The sequence below is a fragment of the Leucoraja erinacea genome, chromosome 33 (genome assembly GCF_028641065.1).
Source record: "Leucoraja erinacea ecotype New England chromosome 33, Leri_hhj_1, whole genome shotgun sequence".
Lineage (NCBI taxonomy): Eukaryota > Metazoa > Chordata > Chondrichthyes > Rajiformes > Rajidae > Leucoraja > Leucoraja erinaceus.
Window position 1 is genome coordinate 20,161,791 of NC_073409.1, and position 23,721 is coordinate 20,185,511.

The 23,721-nt window shown below is 42.6% G+C and overlaps 1 protein-coding gene across 3 annotated transcripts in view; it reads right to left on the reverse strand.

Moving 5' to 3' along the window:
* The window catches only part of fanci (FA complementation group I), a 92,005-nt gene that overhangs the window by 19,902 nt on the left and 48,382 nt on the right, over positions 1-23,721 (reverse strand). For all 3 annotated transcript variants that reach the window (XM_055661516.1, XM_055661517.1, XM_055661515.1), the window contains exons 22-29: positions 22,271-22,392; positions 13,236-13,397; positions 9,874-10,053; positions 8,949-9,115; positions 6,263-6,342; positions 5,966-6,082; positions 2,513-2,564; positions 1,894-2,021 (exon numbers count right to left, since the gene is read on the reverse strand). In XM_055661516.1, the coding sequence (XP_055517491.1) occupies positions 1,894-2,021; positions 2,513-2,564; positions 5,966-6,082; positions 6,263-6,342; positions 8,949-9,115; positions 9,874-10,053; positions 13,236-13,397; positions 22,271-22,392 (1,008 nt within the window). The remainder of the gene's footprint in view (positions 1-1,893; positions 2,022-2,512; positions 2,565-5,965; positions 6,083-6,262; positions 6,343-8,948; positions 9,116-9,873; positions 10,054-13,235; positions 13,398-22,270; positions 22,393-23,721) is intronic.

The window sequence follows — 23,721 nt, forward strand, 5'->3', positions numbered from 1 at the left end:
ATAGGATAGGTTTAGAGCGACATGGACCAGACGCAGGCAGGTGGGACTAGTGTAGATGGGGTTTGTTGGGCCCAAAGACCTGTTTTCGCACTGTATGACTCTACATGACTCAATCAGCTTGGGCAATCTTTCTACTGTGTAAAAACGAAGACAATGTCAGGCACTATCTCTGGAGAACATGGACAGGCGATGGCTCAGGTCAGGACTCATCTTCAGGCTGATTGTAGGGGGGGGGATGTTAGAGAAAGAGAGCAGTAACTATATTTACGTTGTTAAGATGGGTAAAGACAATTAGGACAGTAATGATTGGAACGTATGTCGTCATCTTAAGGAGCACTTGCCATGCCTTGGAAACATTGCACCTAGTTAATCTCTGTGGAGATAGCACATTCTCCCTTTGTCCACCTTGGTTTCCTCTGGGTCCTTTCCTCCCACATCAAGAGGGCATGTGGGTTGGCAGGATAATTAGCTACTGTAAATTGCTGCCTGTATCGGTGAATCAGGGAGAATAAAATGGGACTGGGGTCCATTAGAATCAGATTATTTTAATGGTCAGTATGGACTCAATGGACTGAAACACCTATTTCCAAGCGGTATGAGTGAAACTATTTAAACAAAGGAGACAAATATAGATTTCCATCAGCCACAAAGTGTTGAACAACTCATCGGGTCAGGCAACATCTCTGCAAGGGAGAGATAGGCGATTTTATGGATCGGGACCTCTCATCGGACTGATGGTAGTCGGGGGATAGCGATTAAAGAGGCGAGGGCGGGGACGAAGCCTGGTATATGATAGGTGGATACTGGCGAGGTGGATTTGTTTGGCAATTGGGTGGACAAAGGCCAGAAATGGAAAGAAAACAAATGGCTAAATGATAAAGTGGGAAAAGGCATGAAAAGTGACATGAGGGGGAAGAGGATGGTGGCAGGATAATGGTCGAAATGGTTGTGCATCTGGATGGCGCACAGAGAGGGGGTGGGGAGTGAAGCGTGGCAAAATTGGAGGATTAAGATAGATAAATCCGTTTTTTTTTAATAAACTCAATCCTCCCCATTGTAACCACGCACTATATTTTAGAGGAATGCTTATATCCTGTAAAATCAGTAGTTCTCTATTCCTGTTGATAGAGAATTTAACTGTGGCTAAACCTAAGGCTAACATCCAGGAACATAATTTGGAGCTGTAAGCCATGGTGGATATCCAAATGGTCAGACAATATGCAATCATGGTCTTTGTCAGTACTGCCACATAATCTGAACCATCATATGATTTGATGAAGTTTTTGCCGAATTTGTGGTATAAAAATGCCCAACAAATAGACACCATTATTAATTTTTAATAGAAACTAAATTATCGCATGCTTTATCAAACAGTTATGGTGAGAACAATGCAAAACTTCTCAGTTGTCTGCTTTTAATTTTTTTTGTTTAGTTTGAAAATACAGCACGGAAACAAGCCCTTCGACCCACCGAGTCCACTCCCGCCAGCGATCCTCGCACACTAATACTATCCTACACACATTAGGGACAATTTATAATTATATCAAGCCAATTAACCTACAGACCCAAGTGTGGGAGGAAACAGGAGCTCCCGGAAAAAACCTACACCGGTCACGGGGAGAATGTAGAAACTCCGTATAGACAAGCACCCATAAAGAAACTCGGATCCCTCGCAATGTAAGACAGCAACTCTATTACTGCGCCACTGTGCCGCCTAATCTTAAAGCCCAATTGAAGTTTCATCAATGTGACATCAAGAGTACACGGTCAGTTAATTTCTATCCACAACAAAACCAAGGTTTTTCCTATTGTGTTATTTGCACTGGATGAAAAATGATTCAACGGGCTCAAAAGGATCTATTATGTTCCATTCTGCCCCAGCGTGGTTAATACCTGATCAATATCACCCAAGCGACTGTGGACATCTCGAGACAGCTCTTGGAGCAAACTCACTGGACTCTTGCGCAGGACGAAGAGACTGAACAACATGCTCATCAAACCTTTACAGAACTGCACGTCTTCTGTGGATCCAACAAAATGTTACTGTGATATAGCTAGTGTCTACTTAAAATGTTGCTAATTCTCTCAGAACATTTGACGACTGTTTGGGTGGAAACCTGATCGCTAATGCATATATCCAAAATTCTGTTTCACTGAGAACCTATTTTCAGATCAAAAAAATGTCACTGGTTTTGCTTGACATCAATGTGCTTAAAATCTTACATGCACCAGCCTCGTTACAGAAAACAAAATAAATATATATTCTTTTTGTGGCAAGTTAGCCATCGGAAATATCTGCAAATTTATTCATTAATTTTATTCATCCTCAACTATTATCTGCAGAAAGAAATAATAAATCTATTACAGATTCACATTTAATAAAACAAAACTTAAGGCAGCAGCCCCCCACAATTATGTGATCTACATTGTTAAGTCTCACTTGAAATCTTAATTTTTTTACAAATGCCTCCAAATATTACACTTCACAGATAAGTCTTTGTGATGTTCTTACCCAGATTATTTTCCTTGCAAATCTTCATTGTCCACGTCAACATTTGAGCAAACTATCGGGGAAAAAAAGCCCACGTCATTCAATTGATAATCAATGCTCCGTTTTTCATTTGACGCATCTTAGATTGCAATATATTTCCACACATTTTATTAAAAATTCAAGACCTTTTTTTTACCCTTTTCATTTCCAATATAATAAAACTAACTGGATACCAAAGGAACGTTGCATTGCCATAGCAACATATTTAATGCACAGAAAAACTTATTAATCAGCTCTGTAATTCTAAGAATACCTAGTTCATGACTACTTTTGTGAAATTATTTACTGTCATTGTCGAAATTATGTTTCTTAAGCACTTCATTGTTTTCCAAGTTATTTCTTCTCTGTATATTATCCATTAAAAAAATAACTGTAAGCAGATTATTTTCTTTGTGGTTTCTTAAAAGAAATCACAGCAATTATCCACGGGTAAAAGACAATGGGGGACAGGTATCACCACAACCATCGTCAGTCTCACTTTACACTAGGTAACAGATGCCAAACTTAGCAAAGATACCAGAACACAGCAGGGGCTGGCAAATAGTCACGGGATGAAGGATTCAATTTTGAACAAAGCCAAGAATACTTTCCTTTATTAAACAGTTGTGAATCTTTGGATTTCCCAACCACTGAGAGATAATGATCAGATGATGAATATGTAATTTGGAAGGCAAATCGAACATAGCTCTTTATTTGCAATGGGTATTGAGTAGAAAAGATGGAAAGTTTCAATGCAACTTTAAAGGTTATTGGTGAGATCATGAGATTCCCTCAGTGTGCTCCACCTTCATTCCAAAGGCATGTTAGTTGTTAGGCTAATTGGCTCCTCTATGTTATCCCTACTGAGGAAGGTTGAAGGAAGAATCAGGTGTTAATGGGCACATGCGACAGGAGGGTAAGTGGGGGATAGATTTATAAGATTGGCCTGAGCTGACATTGACTCGATTTACCGAATGGCTGGAAGTTGTACGGTAATATGAAACTTTGATGTGATCAACATATCTTTAAGCACAGAGAGGGAGAAGTCAGAACACATGGAAAATGGGCAGGAATGCAAGTTTAGTTGGCGCTCTATTGCAATGTTTGTGAACGATTAGAAGGCCCAAGGGGCACCATGGTCTACACGGTTCTCTTCGCTTGCTCGTGTACATAAGGATCTACATGAAATGGAACTGTTTAGGTTTCACCCCACATTTCCACTTTGTTCAGATACCATTGGGCTTTCGTCTTGGAAGGTTAATCAGGAAATTCTGCTGAAAGACAGGGCTACGGCAGCCTTATTAACCTAATGTTATCATTATAGGCAAACATCAATTTGGAAGATGAACAGTGCCATCCCAATATCATATCAAATCAATTAACATTTAATCATTTCTTTGGGCAGAGCATCACTCCTGCCATTGGGAAGATTTTATAAGAGCCTAAAAACAATCTGTTACTCGTCAATTTATTGGGAATCTTAGAACATAGAACAGTACATCACAATAACAGGCCATTTGGCCCACAAAGTCTGTGCCAAACAGGATGCTGACCATCAATTATCTACTTGCAAATAACCCACATCCCTCCCTTAGGCATATCAATATGCCTAGCCAAGTCTCTTAAATGGCACTCATGAATCTGGTTCAACCACCAACCCCATGCGGCACCTTTCAGGCACACCGCCCTCTGTGTATAAAACTTTCCCCGCACATCTCCTTTAAACTTTTCTCTCATCTTAAAGCTATGCCCACTAGTATTTGACTGTTCCATCCTGGGAAAAAAGATTCTGACCGTCTCAGCCTATTCATGTCTCTCAGAATTGTATATACTTCTATTAGGTCTTCCCACAACATCTGGCATTCCAGAGAAAACAAGCCCATCTGTCCGACCTTATCCTGTAGCTAATACCCACTAATCCAGGCATCATTCTGGTAAACCTTCTCTGTGCTCTTTCGAAAGTCTCGGTATCTTTCCTGTAATGGGGCAACCAGAACTACAGGACATACTTTACATGCGGCCTAAGCAAACCCTCTAAATCTGCATCATGGCATCCTGACTCTTGTACTCACTGCCCTGACCTATGAAAGCACACTCTTTAGTCACGTATCTCTCTCATGTGATACATACTCAATTACAGAAAGTCTAATTCTCTTTGTTTAGTTTAGTTTAGTTTGAAGGCACTGGGCCTGTACTCGCTGCAGTAATTAGAAGGTTGAGGGGGATCTCAATGAAACTTACTGAGTGGCATGGATAGAGTGAATGTGGAGAGGATGTTCCCCTAGTGGGACTCTAGGACCAGAGGCCATGGCCTCATTATAAAAGGACATATCTTTAGAAAGGAAACGAGAAGGCATTTCTTTACTCAGAGGGTAGTGAATTGGTGGAATTCATTGTCACAGACAGCTGTGGAGGCCACGTCAATAGATATTTTTAAAGCAGAGATTGACAGATTCTTGATTGGTAAGGATGTCAGGGGTTATGGGGCAAAGGCAGGAGAATGGGGTTGAGAAAGATAGACCAGCTATGACTGAATGGCAGAGTAGACAATGGGTAAAATGGCTTTAGAACTTTAGAGATACAGCGTGAAAACAGCCTCATCGGCCCACTGAGTCCACGCCGACCAGCAATCCTCGCACACTAACACCATCCTACACACATTTGGGACAATTTACAATCTTACCAAGCCAATTAGCCTACAACTCTGAATGTCTTTGGAGTGTGGGAGGAAACCAGAGATCTTGGAGAACACCCACGCAGGTCATGGGGAGAACGTACAAACTCCTTACAGACAGCACTCATAGTCAGGATCAAACCTGGGTCTCTGGCACTGTAAGGCTGCAACTCTACCGCTGCGCCACCGTGTTTCAACAATAGTGATGCTCGACCACATCTAAAACATACACGGAATGTAATTTCTGGAAAAACATAAACACACACGAACACAATACTTTCTTTGGGTGATCCTGTGAATATGCACCCCCAAACGGCAGAATTCAACACCAAACCGGAAGATGAAATTAAAACTCCTCTATTATGTATGTGGCTTACATAAAACATGCTTGGTATTGGATTCCAGTTCCTCAGCAGTGTATAGCTATAGCACACAGTATTCTTAATTGCAATTGCCTTAACAGGGCAATTATATTTGATTATTAATTTGGCTCATGTGGGAGACAGAAAATCTTCACAAATTTGGAAGAGTGATCACTCTCCTTAACCCACAACTAATGCAGAATGTTAAGATTAGGTTAAACAGAGAAAATTGCTTCCTCTGGTTGCGCTAGATGTGACATGTTAGCATTTCATTCCCTATTTGTAAAATGCATCTCCTTGATCACAAAGAATAATGAAAATAGAAATGTACTTTTTGTACGACTCTCAAACTCACTGGCGAGAAACTGGAAACAGCTGTCAAACTTAATGTTTACATACTTGTTCAGATGTCGGTTCTAATAGTCGAGAGAGTGTTGACAGTATGCTCACTAAAAGCTGCGCTTCCTTGCTGTTAAAATCCTCTTCATCTCCACTCAGCTGTGTCACAAGGGATCTCTGACAGCAAATGGAACAGAACAGAAATCTTTTTATTTTCCATTTGCTGTTCACACTAAAGGGTAATCACGCGCTCACAATTAGAACCATAAATATGATATATTTACCACAGATTGGTGCAGGGGCACAATCATGCTACAGGAAGATAAATGGTCTTAATTTAAAAGCAGCGCGTCTTACTTGAAACTGTCTGATGTGGAAAGCTGCTTTCTCTGTAATGTTGACGATCTCCTGCTCTTCCTCCCCATCACTCGTCACATCTAAATGTAAAATGCACAAAACATTTTATTCTCCATTTCTTCCTATCCAAAACGATTAGTGTTCAACAAGCACTGCTGACAACTCTTCTCATTAACGAGTCTTCAAGAAACCGAAGGGAACATCATGTACCTCCAGCTCCCTTCATAATACCCTTTCAAATATTTCCAGACCAGATACCGGAAAGAAGATGTAGACTTTTTCCATCAGATTAACCAAAGGCTCAACACCGAGCAAGCTTTCCTTTACACTGACACAATAATATTCTTCATTCTCAAACACAGGAACAATATATGGAACAGGTTGCCAACGGAAGTGGTTGAGGCAGCTACAATAAAAATATTTTAAGAGTAATTTGGACAGGCAACATGGATTGAAAAAGGTTTATGAAGAATTGTGATGAAACACGGGTAAATGGGACTAGTGTACATGGCATTTTGGTCGGCATGGAGGTTCAGCTCAAGGGCCTGTTTCTGTGTTCTGACGCCATGACCCTGTTTAGGCTTATTATTGTCACGTGTATCAAGGGACAGTGAAAAGCTTTTTATTGGTTGCTATCCAATCAAATCAAATAGTAAAGGACACAACGTGCTGGAGTAATAGCGAACGGCACGACTAGATTGAGTGGCAGCCAGGGCTGGGACTCCAACCCTGGTACTGAGGCTCAACGGGGAAGAGTGATGTCAGGCAGAGCCATAGTGGTGGGGGACTCGATAAGTCAGAGGTGCGATCAGGAGATTCTGCGGCAACAGGAGAGACTCCAGGATGATGTGTTGCCTCCCTGGTGCCAGGGTCCAGGACGTATCTGAGTGGCTGCAAGGCATCCTCAAGCGTGAGGGGAAGAAGCCGGAGGTTATTGTGCTTGTTGGCACAAATTATATAGGTAGGAAGAGGAAGGAGGTTCTGCAACACGAAGTTCACGGAATTGGACAGAAGACTGAAAAACAGGACCTGCAGGGCAGTGATCTCAAGATTAGTGAAGGTAAGAATAAGAAGATAGGGGAAATTAATGTGTGGCTGCGGAGTTGGTGCAGGGGGCAGGGTTTCCAATTTCTGGATCATTGGGATCTCTTCCAGGGCAGGGGTGACCTGTATAAATGGGACGGGTTGCACCTAAACTGGAGGGGGACCAACATCCTAGCGGGAAGATTTGCTAATGCTACATGGGAGGGTTTAAACTAGATTGGCAGGAGGGTTGGGTCTCGTGCAGGACAGAGGCACGTGAGAGGCTAGACTTGGAGTCGTCAACCTTGTTCTGCATAGGGGCCAGGGCCCATGTCTGTGAGTGGATGGCGGGCCACATCTATCGCCATCGTTCATAAATGGAGTTAATAATCAGACATTTGAATTTAATATTAAGTTGGGAATTTGTAACCCAGGGACAACCTGTATTTATGGATTTCTAAGATGTATGCTACATTTCCCCAACAATGATCATCAGGTTTAGGGGCACCATTTAGCATGTTACACCTTTGACCCATCTTCTCCTGAGAATTTTTACTTACTCTTCTGAGATCTTTTACTTACAAACGAAAATGGTAACCGATCGTAACCATGGGCAGCACAGTGGTGCACCGGTAGAGTTGTTGCCATACAGAGCCAGAGACCCGGGTTCGATCCCGCTCTTGGGTGTTGTCTATACGGAGTTTGTATGTTCTCCCTGTGATCATTTGGGTTTTCTCCGGGTGATCCCACACGGTTTTCTCCCACACTCCAAAGACATACAGGTATAAATGTAAATTGTCCCTAGTGCGTGTAGGATAGTGGAAATGGGCAGGGACCGCTGGTCAGTGCGGACTCGGTGGATGAAGATGTATCTCTAAACTACACTAAAATGCAGCAATGGGACAATGTGCAAAAACAAGACTATACTTGTGATTTAGGAATAACAAAACCACATACTCAGACATGCACATATATTCAATGTACATAATGATGAAATGAAAGAACAACAGAAGTTTCCTCCCAATATCACAAACCTGCTCAATTAGAGCTTGAGCCCATAACCTTCAGAACACAAGGAGAACACTTTTGAACTGAACCAAGTGGAAACTGTCAGTCAAGTGGTCGTTCTGTTCATTAGTATCAGACATTTTAATATTAATGAATCACTTAACAAAATATAATGTACAATCACAAACATACTGTCTTATTTTTGCACATTTTCCCATTGCTGCATTTAGTTACCATTTTCCTTTAAGTGTAAAAGTTCTCAAAAGAGTGGTGACTTACAGTACGTGGAACAAAGCTGTAACATGCTAAATGTTGCCCATCAACCTGATGATCATTGTTAAAAATGTGTAGCACACTTGGAAATCCATATATACAGGTCATGAAGAGACTATTATGGGAACTAATTTGCTTGTTCTATTATTCTGCTGAATAATATTAAATTCAATAGTCTGAAGTAATGTACATGTGTTAGTTCATTAAGAAGATTCCAACATCTGACCGGATTTTATAGACCGATTATATCCTCACCTGTCAGATCCAGTCTGTCTCTCACACGGCTTAGAACCTCCATTAGATAGCAACCCATGTGGTATTACTGTTTCATAATTCTTAAAGTTTGTCTCAGGCAATAAAAATCATGGAGATATCTACTAACCTATTGCACTGAAGAATTGTTGAATCTTGTTCTGATATCGATGTTGCATTGCGTTAAATATGCGCAGTAATCCCTCTAAACATAGTAATGATATAGTTCTCCCTTTCTCTTTCTTCCCAGATTCTTCCACTGCTGATGGAATTGACGTATATCTCCATAGCAGCACCCTGCCGTGCAGTAAATAAATGTAGGTAACCACAGATATCACATTAATCCTCTACATCAGAAACCTTGAGTTTGTTGAAACCAATTACAAATTTACACAAGGGTCTCGACCCAAAACGTCACCTATTCCTTTTCTCCAGAGATGCTGCCTGACCCACTGAGTTATTCCAGCATTTTGTGTCTACAAATTTACACATTCAGGTATTTTGATACTTAAGTATAAGACAATTAAAAAATACAGTTAAATTCTCAATAAAACCAGATATTTCAAGAGGCAAGAGTCACGAGCGTTTTATTGTCATATCTCCCGAACAGAACAATGAATTTCTTACAGGTTGACACGGTGGTGCAGCAGTAGAGTTGCTGCCTTACAGTGCTTGCAGCGCCAGAGACCCAGGTTCGATCCCGACTACGAGTGCTTCCTCATCAACTCCAAAGACGTACAGGTTTATAGCCTAATTGTCTTGGTATAAATTGTACCTAGTGTGCGGGGTTTGCTGGTCCGTACGGACTCGGTAGGCCGAAAGACCCGTTTACACACTGTATCTTTACACAAAACTAAACTTGCAACAGCACAACATAATATGAAACATAGTACCCTGTAAACAATATAATAAATGAAAAAAAAGTTCAGTATGTATTTAGCGTAAAAAGTATTTTTTTACTGCTGGTAAAAGTCAAAGATGATTAAGAAAGCATTTATCGAAAAAAAAAGTGCAAGATTACTGGATTCTGTGGATATGGATTAATAATGTCTTACCGAGTAATGTCACAGAGATATTTGAATGTTCTCTCGATGTTTTGCCCATCTGGTCCATCTGCATGTCCAGTCTCCTCAAGTTGCTGTATTTTCTGCAGAGCCATGTTTACAGTGTAACGCATGAACTCGTTGTTAGACCGCAGGATAGACAAACTCTCCTCGTGGCTCTGTGCATTATCTCTGAAATAAATTATCAACATTTTTAGAAAATTATAGTATCTAATCTTTAGTACGTGCAGTCAATTGATCTTTTTTTGAGACTGGGATTCCAATTTTTTTTTAAGTAGTATACAGTTTCAAGAGATATATTACAAAGGAAGTTTAATGTTCGAATCAGTCCTAATCTAGGTGAATGATGAAGCCCAGAAGGGACTAAACAGCTCACTCCTATCTCAATATTCCTGCTTCTGGACAAAGGTCAGCAAATACTGAACATAACAGGAGCTTTCAAACAAATAAATGCTGAGTACCTAATGGACTAGCAAGTAAAAGCATTATCCTTGAACATTATTCTTGCAGACATAAATGTTTGATGTTAGAATGCTCACTGAATGTTGAAATGGGTGTTCTCAATACACAAATACGTTGGATTCCTAGAATTGATTCTGGTACTTGTGAGTGAGTGGAGAGAAAGTAAAACTAAGCTGGATTTCAGTTCCTCATCATTAGCCACAAACCAGAAAAGCTCTATGCACATGATGTTAGTTAAGCCAGGATCAGATTGTGAAGGCCTCTCGTAGACCATGAGCCCTAGGAGCAGAATTTATTTATTTATTTAGCGAATGCAAAGTCCTTTAGCCAAGCAGGAGCAGAATTAGGCCATTTGACCCATTGAGTCTGCTGCGTCATTCGATCATGGCTGATCTATTTTCCTTCTCAATCCCATTCTCCTGCCTTCTCCCCCTCACCTTTGAAGACCTTACTAGTCAAGAACCTATCAATCTCTGCTTTAAAAATACCCCAAAACCTGACCTCCAATGCCATCTTTAGACTATAGGCTTCTGTCATATACTGAAAACTTAATACTATAGAACATATAGAAAACAGAGACCTGAAATTAGTCAACAAATCAAGGAGAACACATTAAAAATTTGTCTGGTAAAGCCAAGGAAAATCCAGATGTTTTATAAGACATAAGACAGCAAAAAGAAGAGCAAGGCTTATTGTGACCAAAAAGGTAAGCTGTGTGTGAAGGGAAAGGGTTCAGGCTGAGGCCAGTAATGAGGCTTTATTTGTGACAAATGGCTGTTGCCACTGGGGATCCACAAGGTTCAATATTCTGCCCTTTGCTTCTTGTTGTACATGTCATCCCCAGCTTTGAGCTTCAACAGGGTGGCACAGTGGTACGGCTGGTGGCGCTGCTGCCTCACAGTGCCAGAGACCAATGTTCGATCCTGACCTTGGGTGTTGTCAGTGTAGTTTGCACATTCTCCTCGTTGCACTAGTGTGAACAGGTGATAGCACGGGCGCGGCAGGCCAAAAGGTCCATATCCATGCAGGTTTGTAGGCCAATAGCCCTCTGTAAAATTGTTCCCCAAGTGCGTAGGGAATGTTTGCGAAAGTTCGATAAATAGAACTAGTGGTCGGTGTGGACCCAGTGGGCCGAAGGGCCTATTTCCATGATGTGCCTCTAAACTAAACTAAAGTCATTTATGTGATAGGAGCCATTTTACCACGAATCAAGACAAGTATCCTCATCTATGGAACTGTGTTCACCCGACCACTAACCCTAACCCTAACCCAAACCCTGCATGTTGAAAAAAACGCCGCGACCTAGCTGGGGCCTGGAGTACGCGGGGACTACTCTCGAGCATAAAGGAGAGCTACAAAGACCTCCTAGGACCTCGTGTCGACCATGCTGCGAGTATGAGTCAAGGGCAAATTCTTCTAAACTCGCCAATTAGGTCGCCGCGGCGGGACAGACCCTTGACACACGTCAGCTGAAAAAGGATATAATGCTTTAGGAACTAGGAAATAATGGCATTTTCATATCATTTACTCTGACACTGTTCATGTTTTCCTAAATCAGAAACATCACGATAAGTGGAATTATCAAAAGTGAAGTTGAAAACAAGAAACAGTAATTTGTAGTAAAATGAACATGATTATACTGTGAGTAGCAAAGAGAAAGATTAATATTCCAGGTAGAATTGTGCAGTTCAATTTTCTTTATTCCAGTTTCTAACCTACCACGCCTTCCAATTTCATTCACAAGCATTTCTGACATTTTATTCAGAGATCTTGATTATGCACTAATATATTAAATATAAGAATTTATCAGATAGAAATTGCCAAATCATGATGCAGTTCTTCATAACACACAGGTCCGTGATTGCTAAATTCAGTGCCATCAGCTCCTGGAGATTTGGGCTTCCTGTAGCTAGTGGCAACTCTACAGCAAATTTGCTGCAATCATCCGACGTGCTTACCTTAGAGCAACAGCAGCAGTTCCAGAAATGTGACATATTCCCCACAAAATATTATTGTGTTATTGTGTTGGTTTGAAAAGGTTATTGTGTTGAAATCTTGTGTAAAGGTTATTGTGTTGTTTTGAAAATCTTCAGTTAAACTATATAACATTCACAAATTCATGTTATAGGAGCATAATTAGGCCATTCGGTCCATCAAGTCTACTCCGCCATTCAATCATGGTTGATCTATCATTCCCTCTCAACCCCATTCTCTTATTTTCTCCCCATAACCCGACACCCAATCAAAAATCTATCAATCATTGCCTTAAAAATATATATTGACTGCCTCCACAGCCTTCTGTGGCAATGAATTCCACAGATTCACCACCCTCTGACTAAAGAAATTTCACCTCATCTCCTTTCTAAAGGTATGTCCTTTTATTCTGAGCCTATTGCCTCTGGTCCTAGACTCTCCCACTAGTGGAATCATTCTCTCCAAATCCACTCTATCCAGGCCTTTCACTATAAGTTTCAATGAGGTCCCACCTCATCCTTCTAAACTCAGCGAGTACAGGCTCAATGCTGTCAAACGCTCATCATTTGTTAACCCAATCATCCCTGGGATCATTCTCTGGACCCTCTCCACACCAGCATATCCTTCCTCAGATATGGGACCCAAAACTGCTCACAATACTCCAAATGCAGTCTGACCAGTCCCTTATAATGCCTTGGCATTCCATCCTTGTTTTTATATTCTAGTCCTCTCGAAATAATGTTAGCATTGCATTGCTAACATTTCATTCCCCCAGCATCAGTTTCTGTATAAATGCGAATACATAACACAGCATAAAGTGCATCATTCCATAGCATGGTAAATTCTCATTCAAATCCAAGTATGCCAGCAGAAGCACTACTTCTACATTGGAGGGTCACTACAAAGATCAACGTTACCTGAAAAGTGCAGTCAGCAAGCTGGATACAAAACTGAAGGTCAGGAGGCTCTTTGTTTTATTGGATGAGAGGGATTTGCCTTTTCCAGATTTCTCTTTCAGAAGTTCAGAAAGTTTGTGGTAACGGTTGAAGAGACTTATGACATCTTCAAATCGGTTTGTACTACAAGAAGATGATAAATAAAATCTTAGATGTTATGATGAGATTCAGAAAGCAATAAAATCGTTTACTGAAAAAATTTAATGGCACATTAATTCATCGTTGTGCAGTGTGCTAACAATTCTTTCAGTTTGTGGTATGTCTTTTTAGTCAGTATTACCTGAATTTGAAGGATTCAAGCTCATGGTAAAATAGGCTGAAGTCAGCATGGTTTTAAGGGGAGATCTTGCCTGACAAATCTGTTGGAATTTTTTGAGGAAGCAATAAGCAGGTTAGAAAAAGGAGAGTCAGTGGATGCTGTTTACATGGATTTTAGGAAGGCCTTTCATAAGAGAGGCTGTTAACAAGAGAGGCTGTTAAACGAGAAAGGAGCTTATGGTATTAAAGGTACTGGCACGGATAGAAGATTCGCTAACAGGCAAAAGGCAAAAGGTGGGAATATGGGGGCCTTTTCTGGTTGGATGCCGATGACTAATGGTTCTCAGATGGCATGTGTGTTGGGTCCGCTACTTGTTGATATGTTGATGATCTGGATAATGGAATTGATGGTTTTGCTGGCCAGGTTTGCAGACAATATAAAGATAAGTGGAAGAGCAGGTAGTGTTGAGGAAAAGGGACTCTGCAGAAGGACTGGGGCAGGTTGGGAGAGTAGACAAAGAAGTGGCAAATGGAATGCAGCATACCAAAGTACACAGTCATGCACTTTGATAGAAGGAATAAAGGCATAGACTATTTTCTAAATAGCGAGAGGATTCAGAAATTGGAGATGCAAAGGGCCTGGTAACTGCTGGTGCAGGATTCCCAAAAGGTCAATTAGTGGTAAGGAAGGCAAATGCAATGCTAACATTCATTTTGAGGGGACTAGAATATAAAAGCAAGGATGTAAATACTGAGGCTTTACAAGGTGCTGGGCAGGCCACATTTGGAATATTGTGAGCAGTTTTGGGCCCCATTGTGCTGGCGTTGGAGAGAGTAGGTTTATGAGAATGATCCTGGGGATGACTGGGTTATATATGAGGGGCGTTTCATGGCTCTGGGCCTATATGCGCTGGAGTATAAAGGATGAGGGGGTTCTCATTGAAACATACTGAATAATAACCTACTGAAGGGCTTGGATAGAATGGACGTGGAAAAGTCAATTTTGTAGTAATGGGAGAATCTCGAACCAGAGGGCACAGCATCAGACTAAAAGGACGTACTTTTAGAATGGAAATTACGAATTTCTTTAGCCAAAGGATGGTGAATCAAACGGCTGTGGAGGCTGTCATTGGGTATTTTTAAAACATAGTTTAATAGGTTCTTGATTCGTAAGGACGTCAAAGGTTGCAGGAAGAAGCATTACTCCAGCATTTTGTGTCTACCTTTCATTGTTTTAGGTGCCTGGGAAGTGATTGGAGCTTTGGAACAGAATTTCAGGCAGGTTGTGGGTGGATGAGGCAGGGGCGGGAAGGATATTGGTGAAAGGCCTACAAATCAGGGCATTATGTTGGTTTTGATTTAAATAATGATGCTCAAGCGATATGTAAGGAAGAAAAGTAATACATTAAAGGACATCTGTCATGTTGACTTCAAGGCATTAAGTAAAAAAAAACTATAAATCTATTAAATTGTGCTTAATGATCTGAGAATGCAAAAGTATAAATGTCCTGAGAACCATATGGATTAAATTATTTTGCCGCTTTCAAAATATAAATTTTAAAAGGAAAATGCTGGTGTTTATGTATGCATCTGACATCTAAAATTCGTTGTCAATGCGCGCAGATCACAGCAGAACGTCAAATTTCTTAAATAGCCAGGTTTGGTCCAGAAATTTTAATTTTACTTCGGAGTCACGTGAGTGACTACGTGAAGAACCCACCCAGCGCGCAGGCGCGGCATTACGTCAGCAGTGCAACAGCGGCAGCAGCTGGAGCCAGGCTCTCCAGCTGCAGCATAAAGACGAGACCTCAGGTAAGTGCCTTTTTTGTTACAGAGTCGCGCTAGAGAGAATAATGGCCTCTCGCAAGCGACCAGCCAGGAGGACTGCCTGCCCTACTCCACCCGAGGACGGGTCCATAGCGGGACGGCAGCCTCTCGCAGCGGAGGAGCTTTTTCAACGCTCCCGCTCACCCGACACCGAGCCGCCCCCAGTGCTGCAGATCTCAACGCCCCGCACAGGGAGGAAGGCGACACAGAAAACCGACCGGCCGGTGTCCTCCGATGATTCGGAGGAACGGGAACACTCTCCCCCACCGAAAAGGGGAGACGCTCGGATAAGCTGCATGAGGCAGCTCCTCGAGCGTATGATTAATGAGGAGATGCGGCATCTCCCAGGAGGACGGGCTTTGGCCTCCTCCTCTCCACACCCTTCTGTACCCTCTATATTCGAGGGCAGTAAGGGAGGCCAGGACTGGGCTGGCCTATCCCAAGGGCGGGCGGAGGATATCGTCAGCATGCCGGGCGTGCCGGAAGAAGAGCTACTGGGTGTAGTGGGCCGATATGCGGCACCACCAACAACTGGGATGGTGTTGCCACCCAGAATGGCGGCAACTATAAACAGGCTGTCCAACAACCCGCTGCAGGACAAGGCTGTCCAGCAGGCCCTTGACAACTACATCGCGCCCGAAAATTGCGAGGCGCTGAGGGTCAAGACGGTAAATGGGCAGATCTGGAACCAGCTGGGGCAGCACATAAGGGCTCAGGAGGTCAAAATGCAGCGAGTCCTGAAGCTCCACTCAGCAGCCGTCACCGCCTTTGCTCGGTCCGTTGGGGATGAAGACCTGACCATACCCCAGCAGGATGCCCTCGCACTGATGTGCAGCACCACGTATGAGCTAAACAACCTACGGCGGGACAACATCAGGCCTGCCCTCAACCCAACATATGCCAGCCTCTGTAAAGCTCCAGCGCCCGAACGACAGGCGCTGCTATTTGGTGCGGATCTGGCCAAAAGGCTCAAGGAGTTGGAAGAGGCGGCAAAACCAGTAGGCCTCATGAGGGCAGGGCCAGGACCGAGCAGGGCGAAGACACCCAGTTGGCCGCACGCCTCGGCAGCCACCAGCAGATACCGAGCTGGTGAAAGCCTGGTGACCGCCTCCCACTACCCCCAGTGCTCTTTTTTAGAGCGGGGCCCAGGGCGGAGCCGTGGGAAGATGCGCCGCCCCACCGCAGCACCAACACGGACAACCTTGGGCCAGACCCACCGGAAACGACTCCACAAGTGAACATGGAGGTAGGTGGGTCTGGTTCCTGTCAACATACACAGACAAAGGGTGTAGTATTAACAGGGGGACGTTTGAGGTTCTTCAAGCATGTTTGGTGCTCCCTTACTAACAATCAGTTTATACTCAACAGTATTAGTGGATACAAGATTGAATTCAAACCAGGCGTAGAACCGCCAGTTCAGCACATGCCCCAAAGGGTGTTCCTTCCCTCGGCAGTTGAGAAGGTAGAAGGACAAGCTGAACTTGATCGGCTCGTGGCTAAAGGCATCATAGAAATGACCACACACGAGCCGCAAGAATTTGTATCAAATATTTTTCTCAAAACAAAAAAAGATGGTGGATGTCGCATTATTATTGATCTGACATCACTCAATCAGTCTGTTGAGTATCAACATTTCAAAATGGAGACATTTGTCACTGCCAGACAACTGATCTCCAAGGGATACTACATGGCAAGCATAGATATCAAAGATGCTTACTATTTGGTACCCATTCATAAAGATTACTTTAAATATCTGAAATTTATCTGGAGGGGCCAGCTATGGCAGTACCGAGCTTTGCCCAATGGTTTAACGACAGCTCCCAGACTATTTACGAAAATTCTTAAAGTGGCCATGAAGAAATTGAGAGAACTAAAACATTTAGTAGTGGCCTATCTGGACGATGTTCTCATATTAGGAAGAACACGGGAACAAGCTGTCGCAGGAGTGTTAGCCACTAAACAACTCCTTGAAACTTTGGGTTTTATCCTCCACCCAGATAAATCAATATTGGAGCCTACTACTAACATGGATTACTTAGGCTTCACTATTGACACGATTCACATGACTGTCACTCTGCCCAGAAACAAAACAGTTTCACTCATTGAAGCTTGTAGCCATTTAATTGCCACACCGCAACCTAGAATACGGCATGTAGCCAGAGTTATTGGCTCTATAGTAGCAGCATTTCCGGCTGCCCAACATGGGCCCTTGCATTATCAAAATCTACAAAGAGCAAGGACTCATGCATTACGCCTTCATAGGGGGCATTATGATCGCAAAATGGATTTACCCACTGAAGCCAAATCAGAACTTCAGTGGTGGGTTGACAATATTTGGCACAGTCACAGTCCTATCACCGTAACCAATCCTAACATAACCATTGCAACGGATGCCAGTGCTTTAGGCTGGGGAGCTACTAACTCCAAAGACAGCACAGGTGGCAGATGGACTAACTCAGAGGCATCGCTACTACAATCACTGGGCATTAACTTTTTGGAAATGCTCGCCGCCTTTTATGGGCTAAAAGCATATGCATCTGGTATGCGACACGTGCATGTTAGAATTATGATCGACAACACTACGGCAGTATCTTATATCCAGCACATGGGTGGCATTAAATCAGTATCATGCGACAAATTAACTGCTATAATCTGGCAATGGTGTGTCGAGAGACATATTTGGCTATCAGCTGCCTATTTACCAGGCAAGCTAAATTTAGTGGCGGACACCAGGTCACGAAAATTCAACGACAACATCGAATGGATGTTGGACCCAAAATCATTTGCTAAAATTATCAAGCAATATGGTACGCCAGATATAGATTTGTTTGCGTCTAGGTTAAATCACCAACTACCCATGTATGTGGCTTGGGAACCAGACCCAGAGGCAGCAGCGGTAGATGCCTTCACGCTGGACTGGGGAAATTTCTTTTTCTATGCTTTCCCTCCCTTCTGCCTCATCAGTCGGGTACTCCAGAAAATTCAGGCAGACTCAGCCTCTGGCATTCTGGTCGTGCCCGACTGGCCTACCCAACCATGGTTCCCAATGTTCCACGACATGGTGGTAGAGACACCAATGGTCCTTCAACACCACCCCCAATTATTGACTCACCCGGTAACTGGCATTAGCCATCCATGCCACCAAAAATTGAAACTCCTGGTTTCCAGATTTTGAACAGGCCTTACCGGGGATTGGGGTTATCAGACAGAACAATCACCACCATGTCGGCATCCCTGCGAGTTTCCACCAAGAAACAGTACCTGACCTTCATCAGGAAATGGGAACAGTACTGTCTGGACGCAGGGACATCCTACACGACGACTTCGATCTCGGATGTGCTGGAGTTCCTGGCCCACCTGCACCATGATCTCAAGATGAGCTACAGTGCCATCAATACGGCTCGGAGCGCACTGTCCGCATACCTCATGCCGATAGAACAGCATAGTGTGGGATCCCACCCTCTAGTCATCAGACTCCTTAAGGGGATCTTTAATACCAAACCCCCTACACCTAGATACACTCACATGTGGGATGTGAGTGTAGTTCTCACACACCTTCGAGGTTGGCCTCCGGTGGGATCCCTGAGCCTGGAACAGGTCACTTACAAAACCCTCATGCTCATGGCGCTTGTCTCAGCTCAAAGGGTTCAGTCGCTCCATCAGCTTAATCTGAACTACATGGTGACCACCCCAGATACCATTACTTTCACCATGCCGGGGTTGGTAAAACAAAGTAGACCAGGTACATCAAACTCCCCGTTGATCTTCCGGGCTTACCCTCCAGAACCTAGGCTGTGTGTGGTGACCCACCTTCATCATTATCTAGACACAACCCAAACGCTAAGAGGGAGAGAGAAAGCCTTATGGGTTAGCCACAGAAAGCCTTTTGGACGGGTAACCAGCCAAACATTATCCAGATGGTTGAAACAGGTCCTCAGCATGGCAGGGATTAACACAAATGTTTTTAAATCCCATTCAACCAGGGCAGCGTCCACCTCAGCGGCGGATAGGATGCAGGTTCCCCTCGACCACATCCTCAGAGCAGCGGGATGGTCAAGGGAATCGACATTCCAACGATTTTACAACAAACCGCTGATGGAACAGGACGTCTTTGCGGATACCGTTTTAAAAACCGCAAAGTTATGATTTAAAGCCCATGGGAGCTATTTTGTTTTTTGTTATAGTTAATAAATATTTCTTTTATAACTAAACAAACTTGTTGGTCTCTAGCTACCACTTCCTCCCTCGATGATCTTTCGGCAGTGAGTGATATAACTGTTACACGGTTTGAAATCACAGACCTTTGAAGTCTTCACGTAGTCACTCACGTGACTCCGAAGTAAAATAGTAGGATTAAACGAGTACTTACCAGTACGAAGTTTGATCTGTATTTTATGAGGAGTTACGATGAGGGATTACGTGCCCTCCGCTCCCACCCTCATTATATAGATCAAATTCGGACTAATGTCTCGTTGGTCTTCACTATCTTTACTTCAACTAGTGTCTATCTGTGATTCCACACCGCTGCTTGGAAGTATGCCGCGCCTGCGCGCTGGGTGGGTTCTTCACGTAATCCCTCATCATAACTCCTCATAAAATACAGATCAAACTTCGTACTGGTAAGTACTCGTTTAATCCTACTATTAAATTACGGAAAAATCTTAACACTGAAAAAAAAAAAATCAGATTTTTTGCATCAGAATGTCTACACCACACCATGAGGTACCTGTAATTTTGTTTTTTAATTTAACTTTAACGTTTATAGTGTAGATTTGAAATCATTGTTGAAGATGCAGATACGCGTCTGTTTCAAACAGAGATAAATATATTCATCTCCTTTAGTTGTTCTTCCTATTGTTTCGCCAAGTGCAGCCTTTCATCAGTAGTACATTTCCAACAGTACCATGCACTTGTACTGTATCCATGATCCTAGTTCAAGGTTTCAATGTCAGTTTATTGCCACATACATCAATTAAGGTACAGTGAAATTAAGGTACAGTGAAAGTCGAATTACCATACAGCCATACAAAAAAATAGGCAACAAGACACACAACTACATAAAAGTTAACATAAACATCCACCACAGTGGATTCCCCATGTTTCTCACTGCGATGGAAGGCAATAAAGTCCAATCTCCTTCCTCTTTATTCTCCCGCGTTCGGGGCAGTCGAATCATCCGCAGCCGGCAGTCAAAGCCCCCGCTTCGGGGTGATTGAAACTCCCGCGTCGGGGCGGTCGAAACTCCCGTGGTCCCCGATGTCAGTCTCTAACCAGAGACCGCGGGTCTGCGATGTTAAAGTCCCGCAGGCTCCCACGGTTGGAGCCCAAAAGACGACCCTCGGCAGGGATCGCGAACTCCGTGATGGTAAGTCCACAGGCTCCCGCAATGGAGCTCCCATTCGATCTCCAGCAAAGGCCGCCAACTCCACGATGTTAGGCCACAGTGCGGACGGATACAATACAGAACAAAATCGCATCTCCGTCGAGGTAAGAGATTAGAAAAAGTTATCCCCAACTATCCCCCCACAAAAAAGCTAAAGAACACTAAAAACATACATATAACACATTCAAAACAGACGCAAAGAAGGAAAGGACAGACAGACTGTTGACGAGGCAGCCATTACAGGCGCCACCTGGTGGAGGAGTTGGAGGTGCAGCAGGCAATATTGCTTGGGGAAAACAAAGCCAAGTCTAATCCACGGAGACTATTATCCATGAAAACAACAGATGCTGGAATCCTGAGCAAAACACACAGTGCTAGAGGAACTCCGCAAGTCAGGCAGCATCTGAGGAGAGAGTGGACAGTCTGAGGAACAGTCCTAACCCAAAACAACAGTGGCCCATTTCCTCCACTGACATTGACCCGTTGAGTTTCTCCAACACTCGATGTTATAATTTTATTCATTGCGGCCGTCAGCTGTAAAATGTGGAAGATCCGGTCAGTTTTCCCCATCCTTATTGCAGTGTACCCACAAGAACATTTATAACAACAAAGTGACAACTCACCACCAAAACATGAATGCTTATGATTTTAAAACTATTTAAACTATTGAGAGCTTCCAAACATAAATATCATATTTTCTGAATATTTTCAACTATAAAGATGGAAAAGTCAAATACTAGCGGGCATAGCTTTAAGGTGAGATGTTTGAACGAGATGTGCGGGGCAAGTTTTTTTTACTCAGAGTGGCAATTGCCTAGCAAGCGTGTAGTGGTTGAGGCAGATATGATAGTGGTGTTTAAGAGACTTTTGAATAGACACAGAGATATTCAGGGAATGGAACGGTATCGATTATGTGCAGGGGGACAAGCGTTGGTCTTGGAATCATGTTCAGCACAGACATTGTGGACCTAAGGGCCTGTTTTGTTCTGCACTGTTTTATGTTCTACACATTTTTTTTAAACAAAACCAACCATTTACAAATTGTAAAAAAAAAATAGAAACAGAAAAAGAGTATTCTAACAAGTCTCTCAGTAGTTTTCAGAGAACTAACTTGGTTCAGAAGAAATTCAGTAACTCTTCAAGTTTAAGAAAGAACTGTAGATGCTGGAAAAATCAAAGGTAAACAAAAATGCTGGAGAAGCTAAGCGGGTGAGGCAGCAGCTATGGAGAGAAGGAAGAAGAAGGGTCTCGACCCGAAACGTCGCCTCTTCCTTCTCTCCATAGATGCTGCCTCACCTGCTGAGTTTCTCCAGCAATTTCTGTCTACCAGTAACTCTTCAAGGTCACTTTCAGGACTTGATAACATAACCTAAGTTAATATTTTCAATGCTCTATACAGGCAGTACTGCATTCCTGTGCGTTGTGATCTTAAAGCAAGTTGTCACCGTGTATGGCCCACTAGTTCAGACAGATTTAAATGATACATGGTTAGATATTATGTATACTTACTATTACTTCAGTGCAATACCTGTAGTTGCTGGTTATAAAGTTGTACTCTATCAAAACTTCAAAGACTCCCATTACCAGGACAGCATAGATATTATTTTTGATACCAACATTGGACGTTACTGAAAAATCTGCTGATTTGTCCTAAAAGGTTGTGGGGGAAAGACAACATGAGATTTTGAACAATAAATAACGTTCAGGCATAGAATTGGAAGCAATCACATGGCATGAATAAGTAGTAATGACAACCATGATTCCCCAAAAATGTAGATGGATTAGATTTACTAACATGGGGGGCATGTATCTGATTTTGCAAATGATTAAAAACTGGAGAGCAGAATCTATAAATGGAGAGACAAATTAAATAAATGGACAGATAATGTCCGCTACAGTTCAAACAGGGCAGTACATGTTGGTTGAAAGGTTGACAGCGTGAAACTCAAGTTCTGGAGGTAGCCGATGAACAAAAGGCTCAGAAGCCCATGTATATACTGTAACTCGATTAGTTTTTAGTTTAGTTTAGAGATATAGCACGGAAACAGCCCCTTCGGCCCACCAAATCCACACCGATCATCATCCATTCACATTAGTTCTATCCTACGCACTAGGGACAATTTACTGAGGCCAATTAACCTATAATTCCGAATGTCTCTGGTGTGGGAGGAAACCAGAGCATCCAGAGAAAACCCACACGGTCACAGGGAGAACATACAAACTCTGTATGAACCCGGGTCTCTGGCACGGTAAAGCAGAAACTCTAACACGGTGTCATTGCGTCAGTCCAAAAAAGATTGTGGGGAACTAAAAAGCTTCAATGAACTTCAATAAAATCTTGAAAGCCCAATGCTAACTTATCAAGATTGATATTAGAAATAAAATGAACCTTGGGTTCAATTCACCAAGGTTGAACAGATTATGGCAAGTCATGGTCAAAATGTTTAAAATAATCAATAGAATTAACGGAACAAATTGGAAATTATTAATTTTCAATAATGGAATTCAGAATAGCTTCAAAATGTGAACTGTGCTGTCACAGTGCAGCCCCTTTAGTTACAGAGTCAACAGCTTTGATTTTGGAGTGGTAATGTTTATTAAATAACTGCTATTCACAAAACGGGCAGAATTCACTAGTTCAGAAGCACCAAGTCCTGTAACCTTCTCCATTGCAATCAATTTGGAACAACTTAAGCCAATGTTAATTTGAGTTATGTACTAGTTAATACTTTTTAAAAACAGTGAGAGAGGGGAAAGTATTGGTGTTCTGAGAGGTGTTCTTGTACGTGAATTACAAAGTTAATATGTGGGTTCAGCAAACGTTTTGAACAAGTGGTACATTGGCTTTTACTGCACAAGAGCAGAGATACTTTGCTCCAGTTACTGAGACTGCTGTGTGCACAGGTCTAGTCTGCCTACCTCAGGAAACTCGCGGAACAGGGAATACAATGAAGATTCGCAGACTGATTCCTGGGATGT